The 18,662-nt window shown below is 38.5% G+C and overlaps 1 protein-coding gene across 4 annotated transcripts in view; it reads left to right on the forward strand.

Annotated features, from left to right (window-relative positions):
* Positions 1 to 18,662, forward strand: part of LOC131219018 (suppressor of RPS4-RLD 1) — a 140,992-nt gene that overhangs the window by 78,647 nt on the left and 43,683 nt on the right. For all 4 annotated transcript variants that reach the window (XR_009157955.1, XM_058213982.1, XM_058213981.1 and 1 more), the window contains exons 10-14: positions 3,778 to 3,848; positions 3,981 to 4,037; positions 9,708 to 9,816; positions 9,889 to 9,969; positions 14,937 to 15,023. Coding sequence is in view for 3 of the 4 variants with exons in the window: in XM_058213982.1 (XP_058069965.1) it covers positions 3,778 to 3,848; positions 3,981 to 4,037; positions 9,708 to 9,816; positions 9,889 to 9,969; positions 14,937 to 15,023 (405 nt within the window). In the remaining variant the exon portion in view is untranslated. The remainder of the gene's footprint in view (positions 1 to 3,777; positions 3,849 to 3,980; positions 4,038 to 9,707; positions 9,817 to 9,888; positions 9,970 to 14,936; positions 15,024 to 18,662) is intronic.

Genomic DNA, 18,662 nt, shown 5'->3' on the forward strand with positions numbered 1-18,662 from the left:
ATCCAATCCGTACATCCGTTTTTAAAAACCACATGATCCCAAAATTGAAGTAGATTCAAATCTTAGGTGGACCATATCGTAGGAAATAGTGGTGATTGACCATTAAAACCTTATCATGGTCACAAAAGTTTTAGATAAACCTAATATTTGTTATTTTCCCTTTATCTAGGTTTATGTTACCTTATCAACAGGTTGGATGACAAATAAAGATCACAGAAAGATTAGGGTGGGCTGTATGAATTTTAATGGTGGAGGTTCCACCGCCACTCTTTCTTAGTGTCTGGTGCACATCCACCAGAGATTTAGATCTGCTTCATTTTTGGGTTCATGCCTTGGAATGATTTGGAAAAAATGTATGGATGGCATGGATTTACAACAAATACATCAAGGTGGGCCCCACCATAAGGGCTACACTGCCTTCTACGGAGCCAGAGTCACACCGAATCCACTCCCTTAGTTTTTAAGACTGAGAGAGCTTTCGTAAAAACGAAAGCCTCTCGTCTTCTTCAAAAAACTCGTAACGGCAACAACGACTCCCGTCCGTTTGAAATCCTGGGAATCTCTTTGGAAATTCATTTTCTTTCTTAAATCCCTATAATCCTCACCGAAATCTGATTTCCTTTTAAATCTATTCTCTTTGAGGAAAAAATGGGTTTTATTTTTATTTTTATTTTTTATTTTTTATTATAGGTTTTTTATACCTCCAAAAATCCTACGCCGTCAACCATGGCCCGCCAAATACACTCGAAATGCACTCCCTCAGGCAGATTTCGTGAAAAAAGGTACGAGATTATTTATTTATTTATTTCGATTTTCTGGAATGGTAGGGAGAGTTGTCGCCAATTTCGTCGAAATTGCCAATATTTCGTCGACTTTTGGAAGAGAAACGATTATTTGGGGTTTCGGTGTCGCCGGTTCTACGACACCGATGTTATGGGCAATATTATTGATTTCTCGCCGACATTGAAAACGCTGGTCATGCTCTGGACTGCCAATGGATCTGGAACGAAATGAGCGCACATACATATGTATTCAGATATATATTAGAATGATGAAAATTGCTCCTTGTATCCGTTGCCATGTTGGGGAGGGAGGAGGCTTCCCTAGCTCAACTACCCACCTGGAAATGGCGGCACTATGTCTACATACAAACTGTAGTGAGTGCATATTTAGTTATGCCATGATCCACCAATGGGTCAGGCACCAAATATATGCTAGAACCATGAAAAGTGGTGAAATCCAGGATGGACAATGTGAAATGGGTGCATCACATCTTTAATACCTTGTGAGAAATCAGAGATTTCAGTGGCAGTCCTAAGTGGAAGAAAAGAGAATCAGTAACATGCAAGCAGTAAATTGCTGAAAGATGATCTTTTTATTTCATAATGGTGCCGGAATTATAGCCACCAAGAATGGTGGTTGCTACATCTTGATATGCTGGTTAAACAGAACTTGCATTAACCATGCTTCCAACTTTCCGTTCCCGATAAGCAATTTGGTGCTAGTGTATCGTGTCTCCCTTGGAAACTGGAACTTTCAAATTTAGGCTAAAGAAAAAAAGAAATTAAAATGGAAGAGGAACCAGGTGTTTCACCCTAAAAATATAATTGTTTGGACCCTTCTGTTTGTAAATAAAAGCAACAAGGATCTTAGATCAACAAATAATATAATGCAGGTGCATTTTTACACTGGGCTCGAGTGGGGTGGCTTGTGAGATGCGGGGGCACACTCGGGATTGGCGGCCTGCGTAAGACGGAACCCATGTGATTTGGGGCCCACAAGGAGGGTTCGGCCGAGGACCTAACCCATGGATGTGGGGCCTGGGCTATGAGATAAAGGGATTAATTCGCCATGCTCTATCAGTATGAGCTTTTAGAGCAAGTAGTTAATTGTCCTGCATCACAATATTCTCATCCAAATGGAGTGGCACTGAAGACAGGAAGAAATTCAGCCTATTGAAATGGAACAAAGTTTGTAAATCCTTTGAAGATGGAGGAGCTGGCATCAAAGATCTAAGCTTAATGAACAGGGCCCTGTTAGGTAAATGGATTTGGAGACTTGGTAATGAAAAGGATAGAATGTGGAACGTTATTATTAAGGTAAAATATGGGAGTTCGCCAGGAGGCTGGTGGACAATTAAGTCCTCCCTTTATAGGGTTTCTGCCATATGGAGAGGAATCAGCCGAATGAAAGAAGAGGTCACCCGGTGGATTGGCTTTGAGGTGGGTAAGGGAGATTGCATTCAGTTTTGGCAAGATACGTGGACAGGTGACATCCCCCTAAAGGACAAATTCCCCTCCATCTACAGGGTGGCGAGTAAGAGAAATAACTTCATAGCTGATAACTAATCCCTCATTCAGGACAAAGCGGTTTGGAATATCCCCTGTAGGAGGAATCTAGAGGACTGGGAAGTTGATCATTATGTGGCTCTATTATAGTATATTCAGGAAGTGCCCCTGAACATCGGCTGCAATGACATCATCATTTGGAAGCCTGAGAAGTCATCCGTCTACACGGTGCGGTCTTTTTTCAAAATCATATCGGTCAGCAATGCTTCTACCCCCTCTCAACACTCCCACTTCATTTGGAAATATGCTGTTCCTCCTAAGCTTCAAGTCTTTGGTTGGTTGGCTGGGAACAACCGTATTCTGACCCTGGACAATCTAGGAAGAAAGGAATGATTCTTCCAAATGTCTGCTTTTGTTGTTGGTCCTCCGAAGAATCAGTCAGTCACCTCCTCATCCACTGTCCTTTCGCTTACTCAGTCTGGTGTGCCATTCTTTCTTGTTTCAAAATCAGTTGGTGTTCCCCTAAAGATGTGGACACGCTTATCAAAGCCTGGCATGGGGTTAGATTAGGGAAACACAAATCGAGGATCTGGCGGACTGGAATCTTAGCGGTTTGGTGGGCTCTCTGGAATGAAAGAAACAAACGCTGTTTTCAGAACGAAGCAAAGCCTTCCCACTTAGTGTCCTCCTATGCTAAATGCTTTATTGCCGAATGGGCGTCCCTTAGGGAAGGGGCCAATGTAGATCTTTCTTTTTTGTTGTCTTAAGGGTCTGCCTCCTCAGCAGCTCCCTTCTTTTGTACTCTTTCTTCCTTTAATTCAAGTTATCTTTCAAAAAAAATAAAAAAATAAAAAAATAAAAATTCTCATCCAAATGGAAAAAAAAGGAATAAGCATATAGAAAATTGGCACGGGGTACATATTTGTTATTTATTGCCAATGAATTCTTATAGAAAGGAAAGATTGAAAGTTCTGATGTTTTGAATTACATGCAATTCATGAAGTTTATGGATGTGTGAGAAATCATTTGCCTGTATACTTCCAGAACTATGTTACTCTCCAGTTTTCTGAGAACATGTTGGGAATGTTAGGAAAGTATCGAATTTGCTGCTTTTGGGATTTGGTTGGTGTGATGATGCAAATTACATTATGGTAGCAATGCGAGGTGCAATCACTGTACGTTTCCCTTTGTTTCTTTGGTCATTTATTGTTGTATGTGTAAAAGTTCTAAGGAAAATAATTCTGCAATTGTAAAAGTTTATAATATTAAGGATTGCCTGCTAAAAGATGAGAAATAAAGAAATGCTGCAAAGATTGCACACCATTGCAGTCGATATTCATACTGCAAAATCTTTTGTAGAACTGAGCAGACCATTTATACTTTCATGAAATAGCCTGGGCTGTGTTTTTATATGCTAATGTTGTTTTTAAATCAGTCTGTGAGTCTGATGACTTGATAATAATATAGTGATGCATGTATGATTTTGCAGTTTTACCAAGATTTGGCAAATACAGCGAAGGCCTTGGAGTGCCTTCAACAAGTCCTACTCATTGATGAAAGGTATTTTGCAGAAACGCTTTTGTGTCCTCTATATTTTGTTCAGACTTATTATTTTCAAGCTTGGATCTGATTGCCACATCCTTTCATCCTTCAAAAAAAAATAAAAATGGTTCTCATGGCATATTTCTCCAGGTGTGCTAAGGCTTATCACTTGCGTGGGCTACTTCACCATGGGATGGGAAAGCATAGGTAACCCTCTGTTTGTTCTCCTCTTGGGTGCTATAGATGACCTTTCCAATTAATATTAATGTAATTGGATCAATTGATGGTCATATTTGGCTCAACAATTGTTTTCTATCATCAGGTGCCGATGAATTATCTATCCAAGATATCTGACATCCATTGTCCTCTTATGTTCTACATGTTGGTGATGATTGTATTTAATGCCAATGCGGTGTAGTTTGAGAACTGTTGGTGTGCCTAGCGTTTAATGCGCCTTTTCCTTATTGAAAAATTATCCGCCCTGTTCTTTCCTTAACCATGTACACGCCGAAAACAAATGATGTGATGCATTCATAGAAGAAAATTGTCCGAGCCTTAAGTTTATTCAGTGTCTCACGTAGAACATATTTTTGGTGGGACGAGAGGCCCCGATTTAGAACGTCTTTGGAGAAAATTTATTTAACTTCAATAGGTGCATGCCAATAAAAACTTAATTTGTGCATGCCTATATTTAAAAGAGAAACGGTCTGCCGCAAGGGACATTCCTTGCAAGAAAAGTGTAGACAGCTTGGGTGGGCCCCACCTGTGATTTATATGTGAAATCCACGCCGACCATTAGATGCGTCACCAAATGTGAGGCCCAGTGCTAAAAAATCAGGCCTATCTGTATTTTAGGTGGCCCACTCCAAGTGAAATGTCGTATTGGGGAACACACCCTCTAAATTGTTTCCCTTGTTGTGGCCCACCTGAATCATGGATAGGTATTATTTTTGGTCCTTGGGCCTTACATAATGACACATCTGTTGGTTAGAGTGGATGTGACATACACATCATGTTGAGGCTTGTAAATAATCAAGGGTAGGCGTCCCCAACTGTCTCCCTTGTTGCGGCCCACCAGAATCACTGATCTGTCTATTTTTGGACCCTTGGCCTAAAATTGTGTGGCACATTTAATAATCTGAGTGGATATCCCATACACAACTTGGTGTTCCCTGTAAAAAAATCAAGGGTGGGTGTCCCACACCCAACTTGTTCCCTTGGTATGGCCCACCCGTATCATGGATCCTCCTAATTTTATGCCATGGGCCTAAAATGGGGTGATGCACTTGATAGTCAGAGCGGATTTCACGTACATATCACAGTGGGGAATCAAGGCGGGCGACACCACTTTGCTCACATGGTAGTTCTCTTGCAGTGTTGCTCCCAGGAGGCCATTTCTCATATTTATAATATACATTGCTTAATTTGTTACAATTTTTGGACTGCTGATTATTTTTTTAGAAGTAAACTATTTGATTAAAAGTAAACTAAAAGATACATCATGATAAAGCGAAAGAATTTTCAAATTCTGATACAGATCAAGGACAAATGGGTTCGTGCTTTAGCTAGCAACCCACCATAGGGTCGATATCACTTCTAAAACAAGCAAATGAAATGCTTAGCCAAAATGCAAGGTGTAGATTTCATTGAAAACAAAAAACTGCTTCCCTGTAGGTCATTTCAAATTGTAACCATGTTTAGGGTCATTTCCTTCTTATTACCTGGTTATTCTGCTTTGCATAAGAAAACCAGTGAAACATCTATGGTGTAAAGTGATCAAAAGGTTCAAAAGGAAGTTATCTAGATGGAAAAGCCATCATCTATCTCTAACAGGTTGAATCACCCTCATTAAAATACCCTATCTAATTTTCTTCTATATTTCATGTCATTGTTTAAATGCCTCAAATTAGTGTTGGATAAATTGGAAAGGCTAAGGCGAAATTTCCTTTGGGGAGTTGTAGAAGAAAAGTAGAAGTTTCACCTCTCAAGTGGGAAGAGGTATGTAAACCTCTATCCAAAGGGGGTGTAGGAATTAGAGTATTGGAATCTATGAATGTATCTCTTCATGGTAAACTGCAATGGAGATTTGGGACCAAAGAGGGCAAGCTGTGGAGAGAAGTTGTTGCGTCTAAATATGGTCTTTATGAGGGAGGATGGGAGGTTGAAATACCCATTTACTATCAAGCTTCGGGGATTTGGAAGGCCATCAATTCAGTTGGACCTTTTATCAAGCCAGGAGTGGTTTTTTTTGCTTGGTAATGGTCGTCACATCTGCTTTTGGGAGGATCCCTGGTGTGGAGGAAGATCCTTGGAACTAAAATTTCTAAATATTGGAAGTCTAGCTCCCTTATAGAATACTTCAATTGCTTCTTGCTTTTCCTTTGTTGGTGAGAGAGGTATGTGGTGCCCCCTATGTAGAAGAGCTTTATCAGTTGAGGAGGTGGACTATGCTAGGTTATTGGTGAAGATTGAATACTATCACCCTTGCCCTGATCATGAAGACTATGGTTTGGAAGTAATCGCCGTCAGACACTCGAGTCTTTCGACGGAATGCTTTGAGTCTCCTCAGCCTTAAAAAGGGTGGAGTATTTTCATGCATTTTGGTTCCATGGGGCTCCACCTAAGGTACCCTTTTTTGCTGGGCTAGTGGGCCGGAAGCATATCTTGACGATAGATAATCTCTAGAAGTGGCATATGATCGTTTCTAACACATGTTTAATGTGCAAGAGTGATGCCGAGTCGATCGATCACCTCTTCATCCATTTCCATTTCACGAGCCACATGTTGATGCAGGACGTGAATTTAAAATATGATATGCAAGATTTCAGGCTTAGATCCTACCAATTTAGAAACAATCACACAAATTCCACGTCCCACATGAAAATCCAAACATTCAATTAAAAAGGGGAATCTATGCGGGTCCAAGCCGACACAGGCTAGGACTGGACTAATAAAAATTATAAACCAAACGATATCAAAGGGAAATAAAATCAACTACTCATGCATAAAAATCAGTCCCTAATCCAAGGGATTCCCTAATTTCAATTCAATGAACCTTAAGGTGATAAAAAGGGGCAAATCAATTAGGGATAATGTAATATAGGGTTAGGATTCATGAAAAACGGCTATGAGAGGATAAAAGAGGATAAAAACCTGAGCCAAAAGATGATCCCACATGTGGACAACAACAATGGCCCAGACGAACGTGCGTGTGATCCCGGCCGCACGTTTGTGGGGCCCACTATTCAGAAAAAGGCTACCTTGGCCCTGGTCGGCCAGGAATGGACTCCAAAACCCCCAAATCTCAGCTCAATCCGATGTACGGTTTGTGCGTGGTGCTCCGCCGAAGTTTCAGCCCTCCTGTAGGGGGGAAATTCAAAGCAATAATGATGATAGAAGATGAGATATATGGATAGGAGAGGGTAGGGGTGAATTGGGATCGATGTGGCTTCGCACCACGGTAGTTAGCCCTTCGAAAAGGGAGGGCTTCGCACCCACTTTTGAATTCTTCCACAACTCATGAAGAGAGCAGAAAAATAAAACAGGAATTTTTTATTAACTTCAATGAATGAAAAGAATTACAAGGGGTGCCTATTTATAGGGAGAACGCTATACCAAAAAACTCGCACCATGTGCCTATTACTTGGCGATGAAGTAAACTAAAATAAAAACCAAACAAGGAAATCTAAAGCGTTCACGATGTTCTAAATAATAACAATAAGCAAAACCTAAAATATAAAACCAATCTGACGAGTGGGCCACGATCATGAGATCCCATGGTGGCCTTTTCTTGACTATCGGGCCACTTTTCTGAACCAAAACTTGACTTCTAGCTAGGAGGCCCTCCCTGGACGTCGTCATCGAGCCAGATCGATGGTGGGGTCTTCCTTCTACGTACGTACATGCGTAGGGGGGCGGCGTGAGTGCGCGTGATGTCCCCATCACATTTGGTATTCCTTTCTTGCACACTTTGGTGTATTGGGTTATGCTTTGTTCAATTGCGGAATTATTTTGGGCTTGGCACAGATATCCCATTCCTAAAAGGCAGCAAGTGGCTTGGCAGCTCGTGCTACCAGCTATCTTATGGAACACTTGGTCAGAACATAATCGCCGATGCTTTCCCAGTAAACAGGGTCCATGGGGAAGATGTTTTGTGGCAATCTAAGAGATAGTTTAGAGTGGGTATCCGGGGTTAACAGTGTTGGCGTTGATGAAATCTTAGTTTTATTTGGGTTGTTCTTCAGGATGTTTCTTTGGGTTGTATTTTTTGTTGTTTTGATATTTGCCTTAACAGTTTATCCATAAAGTTTCCTCGTTAATCTTAAAAAATGAAAAGAAAAACTATGCGTTTTCTGATAGAAGCAATGTTCGAAGTATCAGTATCCCTACAAGTTTCGCTGGCTAGGGATATGGAAACAATATCAATATCGCCGATAACCAGAAATGCGCGATACATTGCTAATACCTGGAATTTCTAATACTAACTAGAGTTATCGGTGTCGCTAGCTGGAGATAAAGATAATATCGGATATATTTCGATAATATCGGATATATTTCGATAATATCGGAGATAGTGTGAACACTGGATAGAAGTGATGCAATTATATCCAAAATGAGTTTGTACAATTCATAAAAATACAATACAAGTATGAAAACAGATTTCCCCAAACATATTTTTGAGAGAATGAATTTTTGTGGAGTTTTTTGCGATTTTTATTATTATTTAGAATTTCTGGTGAGGGAATCTATTGCTTGCATTGTATTCCATGTATTGATGATACAGGGAAATTTTACGAAGGGTTTTGGGCAAAATATCGCAATGTATCGATATATTGCAATATACCGCTGATACATTGCGATATTTTATGCGATACACAAGAATTTAATAACTTCCCCCACTAGTGTTTTAAATAGTGAATAGCATTTAATGTAGCATTTGACCAATTGACCCTCTAAAGCATGAGGTGTAAGCTACTTCTAGATTTTTAATTAAGGTTGTGCTCGGTTGCATCACATATCATGAAAGTTCATGATATTTTGCATCAAATTAGACCTACTAGTGATGAAATTACATGATATCTGTTGCACCAAACACAATATAAAATAATAGGAAAACTAGGTCAAAGATTGACTATGAAGATAAAGAAAGAGCTACAAAATTGGTTTTATATTGTTACTTCTATTGATTTTTCTAAGATTACTGAGAAGATAAGACTTTTTTTTTTTTTTTAAATTGAAAAATAAAAAAATATGACAATCATTTAAAACGTAAATTAATTTTTATTTTAGTGAAAAATAGCTTGTAGTTGTAAGCTATGTAGCGTGTAGCATTTGTAAATTAGCGTGTAGCATACATGCAACTTAAGCTATTTTCATGAGCTATGTAGCATTAAGTCTAAGCTATGCTGTGTAGTGTTAGCTATATGCTATATAGCATAGCTATTTAAAACACTCCCCCCCTGCATATCGTATTGCCCACATATGGTATTGGCTGATGCTATGAATATTTAAATCACTGGTTACAAGATACAAAAATCCTGTTAACCCTTGGAGGGATGATGTCATTTTAGCAGCCGGACTACAATGGGTTGCAAGACTCATAGTCTCGTTAACTCTTGGTGGACTAAAAAGGATATCTTAATATGTATTCTAATCTTCAAATCTTCCTATTGTTTCAACATAACCTACCATTCTAGTGCATATGTATAGGAACAGTTAAAAAACAATGCTCTAGCATTACTTCCAAGCTATGTTTGCATTAGCAATACTGCCAATCTATCTTCCAAACTATTCCTTATTCACAAAGTGAACTTTATATATTGTTGTTTTTCTGTCTGCACAAACTGCTTAATTAATAACTATCTAACATGGTTACAGGGATGCTATCAAGGATTTATCTGTTGGGCTGGGTGTTGAGTCCTCAAATATTGAATGTTTGTACCTGCGCGCTTCTTGCTACCATGCAATTGGAGAATATGGAGAGGCGGTACTGGATAATCTTCTTTTTAGTATTGATGGTTGGCATTTTTTTTTTCCTAATTTCTTTATGTGGTAACAGGTCAAGGACTATGATGCTCTTTTGGATTTGGAGCTAGATTCTATGGAAAAGTTTGTGCTCCAGTGCTTGGGCTTTTATCAGGTATAGGCACCAAATAATGTCCTCAAGTCTCATCTTGCAACATATATCTTTACTTCTGTTTTGTGGTCTATATATTATGAGAGCAAACAAATACAAGAATGGCCAAATCCACAATTGGAACAAACTAAAAATATATCATGGCGTTCCATGCCCTGAGGAGGAAACTGTTAAGAAGGCAAATTTAACAAATGATCTTTTTTGTTCTTTGTTGCTGAATATGAGATCAATGATCATGTTGAGGATAATTCATTTCTGACAATTTGGGATGGAAATCACCATGAGTGGCATGGGTCCTAGCTAAGCCTATGTATGGTATTGAGCAAGTTTCCACAATCCAAATTCTTGTGGACTGACGTCATTTGTCGATTGTCTAACCAACCCAGGGTGTACCGTATTGGTTACATAATGGCTGTATCATTTGTTACGTAATGGTATTGATTGTACCTGTTACGTGTTATGGGGGCGTAACGGGTACCCCTTAAAAAATGCACCGTAATGGCTGTAATTGTTTGTTATGGTCCATCATAACAGCATAACAGCCGAATTTAAACAGCTTCCAGAAGAACTCCAAAAAAACCAATTATGGGAGGGAAGAAAAACCTACCTTCTAATTTCTCTCCTCTCTCTCCCTCTCCCTCCTCAGCAACGTGTTCTTCTTTCTTCTTTTTCTTATTCTCTCTCCCTCTGTCTCTTGTCTTGTCTTTTCAAAATAAAGGTGATAGAAAAGGCCCTTGTATAGAAGGGAGTGATATGGTACTCTGGTGATGTATGACACTTGATACACTTGCACTCACTAATTGTACACATGGAATATATTAACTTCAAAGTAACTGATTAAATTGTGGGACTTCTGTTGCCAAGTCACAGTCCCAAAATCAGATTGTTTGAACAAGCATAACCACTGATTTTTGGACGCTTGTTTGTTGAAATAGGGCCACTAGATCTTTTTCATTCTTCATTGTCTCATAAACGTCATCCAAATTTACTTTTTGTTTTTTCCCCCATAAATTTCTTGAGGGGAATATTGCCAAATGGTTAAAGACATGCAATGGTGGGATGAGTGTCATACATTAATGAATTTTGAGCCGATTTGGGGCATTCGAGTGGTCCCCCAAATCAGTGACACCTTCCATCTAACTTTAGTTCAATTTTTTCTTAACATTTCTTGGGAGAAATGGTGCCAATGGTTAGGAATGTGAAAAGGCCGAGCTAAGAGTCCGGGAATAAATGCGGAATTAGAAAGAAATAAATAAAGATAACACTAATCAATTCCCACAAAGCAGAAATAAATAGCAACCTCAAATGCATGAGTATTGAGAGGTTGATACAGATGTTGTTCTATGGACATCCTTACACTAAAAACCAATGGCTTATGGTAGGACAACTTGATTTCTAGAACGATCTATGTATCAAAATTCCAAACCAATACAGAGGAAAATAAAAATGGCAAAGAAAACAAACTAAGCTATTACAACATTCCCACAATTGCATAAAACAAATTACAACATTCTCCACAATGGCTTAAAGAGAAATTACAACATTCACACAAAGCCATAATCAATCAACCACCATAATACCAGAAATTATAGTGGTTCGCTTGTGTGTACACTAACTGTTAAAAAACAGCCACACAACTACTTCACTCCCAATATCCTCACCCTTTGGATATTGGCTTTCACTATAAAATAGGTTTTTCAAGGTTCACCTAAAACCTTCACAATTGTGTCTTTCAACTGGGCTTACACAATTCAAAAACTCCACACTCTGAGATTTTCTGAATACCTCAGACAAACCAAAAAAGAAAGAGAAAATTTTCTGGCACAACCTCAAAAACCAAAAAGAGATTTACAAAAACGTAAATATACTTATCTGGATATTCTCCTTTGATGAAGCCTGATAGAACCAATTCGGAGTAGATGTTCAATGTCCACACTCACTTATGAAAGGGTTCCAAGTTCTAAATGATTTTTATATTAAAACAAACCTGGGCTAGCTTGATTTGATTTTGATCTCAAGAAAGGGGAAAACTTAAATCCCTTCTTCAATTAAGATTGGAATAAAGAATTCAAAATCAAATGCAAAAAGCTAATTCAAAGAGAATATAAAATGAGCACAATTATAGCTTAAGAATATCACAAACTTATCTCTCAGAGTGGTGTCTTGATTTTGCTTGAATGACTTACCAAACTCTGAAATTCGTGCTCTATTTATAGGTGAAAAAATTGTTCACTCGACTGGCCTAGTGGTCAGCTCGACTGGTCGAAGGACAAACAAGAACTCAAAATTTCAGGCGCGATAAGATAAGAACGAACCACGACTGGTCGAGTGGCTTGCTCTACTGGTCGAGTGGCCTTTTCGACTGGTCGAGTACTGCACTCGACTGGTCGAGTGGGATCCAGAAAGGTTGCTGGACTTTGGGTCGAGCCTGCTCGACTGGTCAAGCAGCAGGGCTGGTCGATTGTCCAACAGAAATTCAAAAAATTCACAACAAACCTTGGATTGGTCGAGGAAATTCTTAGACTGGTCGAGCCAGTACTTGGACTAGTCGAACATAGGCTAGGACTAGTCGAGAAAAAGCCTATAAAATTATATAATGACCCAAATTAAGTATGCAATTAATATGACCTAACCTATGGTCAATCTAGGGTCATTTATACCTTATAGGTGAATATTGAACAATGAAACATCGTTCGCTTTGGTTGATAGAATATCATGAAGTACTTGAAGCTTGTCATCTGGAAGTACTTTGAAGCTTGTCATTGTATATTCGAAGATGAGCTTGAACTTGAGACCTTGTGACTTGTGTTTCAACTTGAGTATATGAGCTTAAGCTTGTGAAGATTACTTGAGCTTGAATTCTTAAGTAATGCACACTGTCTTGATATAGTTGAAACTTGAAAACTTAATCTAGTACTAACTTCTTGTTCATGAACTTCTAGATCTTGTACTTGAGCTGCTTGAACTTGAATTTGAACTTCTTGAACTTATACTTGAATGTAGGTAAGGATGATATAAATTTAAGCTACACAAGATACATATTCCAAGAGGTTTTGGCATTACAAAATTTGACAAATCTAAGAGCTAGATAAGATAGCATTTACAGATGTATATTAGGGGGATGTGTGATTGCATTTAAAAAAAAATAATTAGGGGGATGTGTGATTGCATTTAATTTTTTTTTTTTAAATTTTTAGGGAGTGGTCCTCCAAATCAACGACACTATTTTTCTAAATTTACTCTTAAATTTCTCATAATTTCTTATCAAGAATGGTATAAACGTTTAAAGATATGCATTAGTGGGATAAGTGTCATAGATTATGAATTTGAGGGCATTTGAGTAGTCCCCCACATCGGCGACACTTTTCATCTGAATTTGATTTTGGTTTTTTCTTATAATTAGTTATCCTTAGGAATATGCATTAGTGGGATGAGTGCCATAGATCGCATGAATTTCGGGCCGGTTTGGGAGGATTTGAGTAGTCCTCCAAATCTGTGACACTTTTTATTCAAATTTAATTTCAATATATTCTTTAAATTACTTGGGGGGAATGATGTCAAATGCATAGGGATGTGCATTAGTAGGATGAGTGCCATAGCTTGCATGAATTTTGGGTCAATATAAGCATATCAGGTTAATAAAATCATTAGACAGGCAAGACGACATTCTTACCAAAGAGTGGACTGTTACACCATCATAACATGCTTAAAACCACAAAAGAATACATATTTGGCATCCTTCCGATATTTTAGAATTTTTTGGGCAACTCAATTCTTTTTATTTTATTTATTTATTTATTGTTTTTCAAAAATAAAAAAGTAAAAAAATATTGACCATTACAAGGTCATGCCCCTTGTAACTGCTGTAACAACTATTGCACACAAAGGTTTTTGGCTCCACTGTTACACCTGCTGTTTCTGTTACTATACATCTTGAACCAACTTGTTCTTCAAGATACAGACACGCAATACATGTTTACATGCATGCATGCATGTATATATCAACATGTGAGTTCTTATCGAGCTCTTATTGGAATGCTAATGTAGTATATGGACCTCACAATTCTCTGAAGCATGTCAATCTTTGTTTCTATGATGTCTGTGTTACTTTTTTGGGCAAGGTAATGAGACTTATTAAAAAAACCACTGCCCAAGAACACCTTAAACGAGAACACCAACAACAACCTGAAAAGAGAAACTAGATTACGGACATCAATGGACTTTGAACAGGAAGCCCAAATTGCACTTCACCCTTCTTACAACCTCTGGCATTGTTCTGCTTGAATTTTGGAAACAATGATTGTTCTAACATCAACTACAACCCGAAAAGAGAAACTAGATTACAAACATCAATAGACACCCTTCTTACCACCTCTAGCATTGTTCTGCTTGAATTTTGGAAATAGTGATTGTTCTAACATCAACTACAACCCGAAAAGAGAAACTAGATTACAAACATCAATGGACTTTGAATTAGAAGCCCAAATTGCCCAATCTGCTACATCCCACTTCACCCTTCTCACCACCTCTAGCACCATTCTGCTTGAATTTTGGAAACAATGATTGCTCTTGCCCTCCTAAAGAGTCCATAAGATTGCCATAAGAACCAAGCACTGCACCAACCTTCCTTTCTTATCAACCTTGCCCCCATGCCAGTACCAAAGAAGATCTTCAATTGACCTTGACATTACCCACGTAGTTTTGAATGCCTCAAGGAAGCTGACACACTTCTTTTGCTTTCTTACAATATAAATTCTTGATTTCTTTGCCTAGATGGAGGTTTAATAAAATCAAGATTGACTTGGTTGATTGCTTTTCAATAAATACTACCTTTTCTTCCATGCTTGCTTTTATTTTAACTCCGTTTATGTTATTTTATACCTTTTGGTTGCAAAGTTATTAGTGTGATTATTGTTGCCAATATTTATGAATTCTCCTTCGCTTACTCTTACTTTAAACTCATGATGCAGAAGGAAATTGCTTTGTACACTGCTTCAAAGATTAATAGCGAGTTTTGTTGGTTTGATCTTGATGGCGATATTGATCCCCTGTTTAAGGTATTTCATTGCTTGCACGTTCTTTTCTGAAACAAATATCTGTAGATATTTGATGTTGGTTTTTGTTTCCAGGGCATCTTTTATCATTATTATTATTATTATTGATGTTTATTAAGGGGCAAAGTAGCCCAGAAACAGAAATGAACAGACAAACAAAAAGCAACAAAATAGAAAAAAAAAAACCTGGAAAAAACAAAAACCAGTAAACCTAAAGAAGATATACAACTCTAAACCACAACAATATTAAGGGGAAACACCTAAAAGAGGCTATACAACTCGAGACAAGTAAACTGAACACCCAAAGCTGATCTAGGTGGTGAGGTATTAGCAAGGAACGGCATCAACTACAACAGGGGCAACAAATTCAACAACAAGGGTCATCGGGGATGATCAGGGATAAGAGCAGACTCCCAATATGTGATTTTGCAAGACATCAGGCTAGCAACCACAGAGGAAGAAACAAAATATCACACAAGCAACGATTATTCCTCTCCTTCCAAATCTCCCAAACAATGGCCATCATCGGCAGACACCAAGCGGATCTTTGTCCTCCACTGATGCTGCTAGCATGCCAAGTGAAAAGCTTGCTGGTCACCAAGTTGTGACTCAGAATTTGGAGAGGATCAAGGACCAGATGTCTCAGGCGAAGGAGCAATGCAAGAAAAGGCAGGTTATGGACTCATCACTATCGAAACAAAGGATGCAAATATTTGGGAGGATCGGCCCTCTATGTTGAAGATTATCGACTGTGAGGGTTCTTTCCCCGACAAGGATCCAAAGAAAAGCAACCACTTTTGGTGGGTCCCTATAGGACCAAAAGAAGGCTGGGAATTTTTTTTTTTTTTGGTGGGGGGGGTTGGTGTGTTGCTCTATTATCTGGAGAAAGGAGCTGCAAGAGAGCTAGTTGGATGGGGAAAGCATCTAGGCTATGGAGACATGTGAGTTGGAGGAAGGGCGAATATCTTGGAGGAGTTTCAGCAGCTCTAGGAGCTCGACTGTTTTGACATCCGAGAGAGCTCTCCTACAAGGACGACACCAAACACCCGATCCATTGACAGAGAAGGAATTATCAACCGAAGAGGAGGTCTGAGCCGATACTAGCCAGTCCAGGGAAAGCAGAGGCAAATGGCCTATCATGAATCCACTGGTCTTGCTAGAATCTAATTCTAGAGTCGTCCCCCAAACTGAACGAGACTCCCTCCAGGAAGGATGGCTTGAGGCTGGAGATAACTTTCCAGACAACAAAAGCTCTATACAAGGAGGAAGGTTTGGAGAACCAAGCTCCCTTTGGCCCATATTTCGAAGATAAGATTATTCTCCACCAGGAGCCTTCTTCCTTAGAAAACACCAAAGCCATTTCCAAGGAGAGGAATTGATAGCAAACAACTATCTAATTCCAGCCCCTCCTCTAAGAAATGATAAATGGAAAATATGGCTTGCATCTTAGAAATGATAGATTAAAAATATGGGTTGCATTTTCAAGCTAGTGTTATATGTGGCTTCCATGGTTCATAGGCGTTAAAGGTATTGGTCTTGGATTTAGATGAATGGATAATCAATTAACATACAGTGAATTGGTTTACAATTTGCACAAGCATACTTCAAAGCCAATGAACTGTTTACAAGCATTATAATGATTGTTGACTATCATTTTAATTTGAGTACCACGAGAATGGCCATGTTAACTTTCACATTAAAAAAAAAAAAAAAACAATTTTTAATTATGTATGATATTGATATCATCGTGGTTAGACAAAATTGCTAGAGAATAGGGTCAATAAGGATGTCCTTCCGAAAGAAATCATAAAAGAATACATTAAGAATGTTACTTTAAAGGTTACCATAAAACGCATGCATCACCGAATAGAGTTTATGGTCTTGCATGAACCTCTGGCTTAAGGTATAAAAACATGGCTTTAGACTTTGGTTGTGCTCTTCCTAGTCATACGAGATGATATTGATTCTTTTCTCTCTTGTATCTTTTTATACTTTTTTTCTTTCTTTTATTATTATTTTTATTATGCACTAAGATGTTTCTTTTTTTAGGTAGACGCTTGAGTGTAACATGAGCATTTTATTCATCTTGTAAATTTCAACAAAAGAATAACTCTGTTGTTGTTTTTATATATTTTTAATTTTTTTTTGTTGGAGAGAACTGCAATGTAGATGATCTCATTTGGTCAAGACCTTAATTCCTTTGACAAAAGATTGGAAAGATGCTGAGCTTGAAGCATTATTGCTCCAAAAGGATGGAGGTTGTCACTGGATGTTTCATGTGAAATCCTTAACATGTTATTGTTTAACTATTTTAATATTTCAAGTGGTTACTCATGGAAATTGAAATGTTGGGGATTTGGTTGGGAGATGAAGATGTAGCTAGGTTGGTTAGGAGATCCGGTTGCTAAGTGGGTGCGCTGCCATCAACCTGGGTCTCCTTCTCCATATGGTTAAGGTTCCCATTCACTCGTGTAATGCGGTGGCGGAGAGGGTGGAAAGACGATTGTTAGGATGGAAAAGGTATCTATTTTTGGAGGGTCTACTGCTCTCCTCAACTTGGCTCATTCGAATATGCTTGTCTACTTAATGTCCATGTTTAAGTGGGTGCGTTGCCATCAACCTGGGTCTCCTTCTCCATATGGTTAAGGTTCCCATTCACTCATGTAATGCGGTGGCGGAGAGAGTGGAAAGACGATTGTTAGGATGGAAAAGGTATCTATTTTTGGAGGGTCTACTGCTCTCCTCAACTTGGCCCATTCGAATATGCTTGTCTACTTAATGTCCATGTTTAAATGCTTGGAACATAATGATTAGAAGGTTGGAAAAGAATTTGAATGGACATCCTTTTGAAATGAACAAGTGACACGCGTAAGTATCATCTTTGGAATGGGCATGATGAGGACATGGATGACCTCATGTTGATGGATCGGGTTGATTTACTGGCCGATGAATTTTGGCATGGATTCGAGCGTAGAAAGGGGCCCAAATATCTTCCATAATGGGCCAAACTTGTAGACCCTTCAATGGACCGCACATTATGGTACTCGTGGTACACTTTTGGGTCAACAAAAGTGTCTTTTGGTGGTACTTTTCTTAAAGTTACGATTTTTACTTTATTTTAAAATGAATTTTAGTTTATTTTGCTTTGCTTATGTCTCACTTAAGTAGATATGGGTAATTTAGTCTTTTCCCTTTAAATAAAAATGTAGGGTTGTGATTATAACATCCAACCCATAGTTATGCTTTGATGTAAGGCCCATATTAGTTTTAGGGCTTTTCTTTTGTTTCCATTCATATAAAACTCAATAACAAAAGTTGTCCAACGGATTTTTGGGACAATTTCTTATCTTTCCTACAAGCCTTGGCTAGGGTTTAATACAATTGCGTGTGGTTGTCGATTTTCATCTATTAGCTAAATTAGGGCAAAAGCTTACAAACCAAAAAGCTTAGGAGGTGCGCGGACCAGATCTCTAAAATTCATGAATCTTGCATTACTTGGGATGTCTTTGGTGGTTGAGGTCAGAAAGCGATTCTTCGTGGAGGCATGTGATTTTGAGCAAATATGGTTATCAAGGAGGATGGTTTAAGATGATTCCTCTCTTTATAGTTGTCTCTATGATGGCAATCGGGTTTTTGCGTTAC

The sequence above is a fragment of the Magnolia sinica genome, chromosome 11 (genome assembly GCF_029962835.1).
Source record: "Magnolia sinica isolate HGM2019 chromosome 11, MsV1, whole genome shotgun sequence".
NCBI classification, from domain to species: Eukaryota; Viridiplantae; Streptophyta; class Magnoliopsida; order Magnoliales; family Magnoliaceae; genus Magnolia; species Magnolia sinica.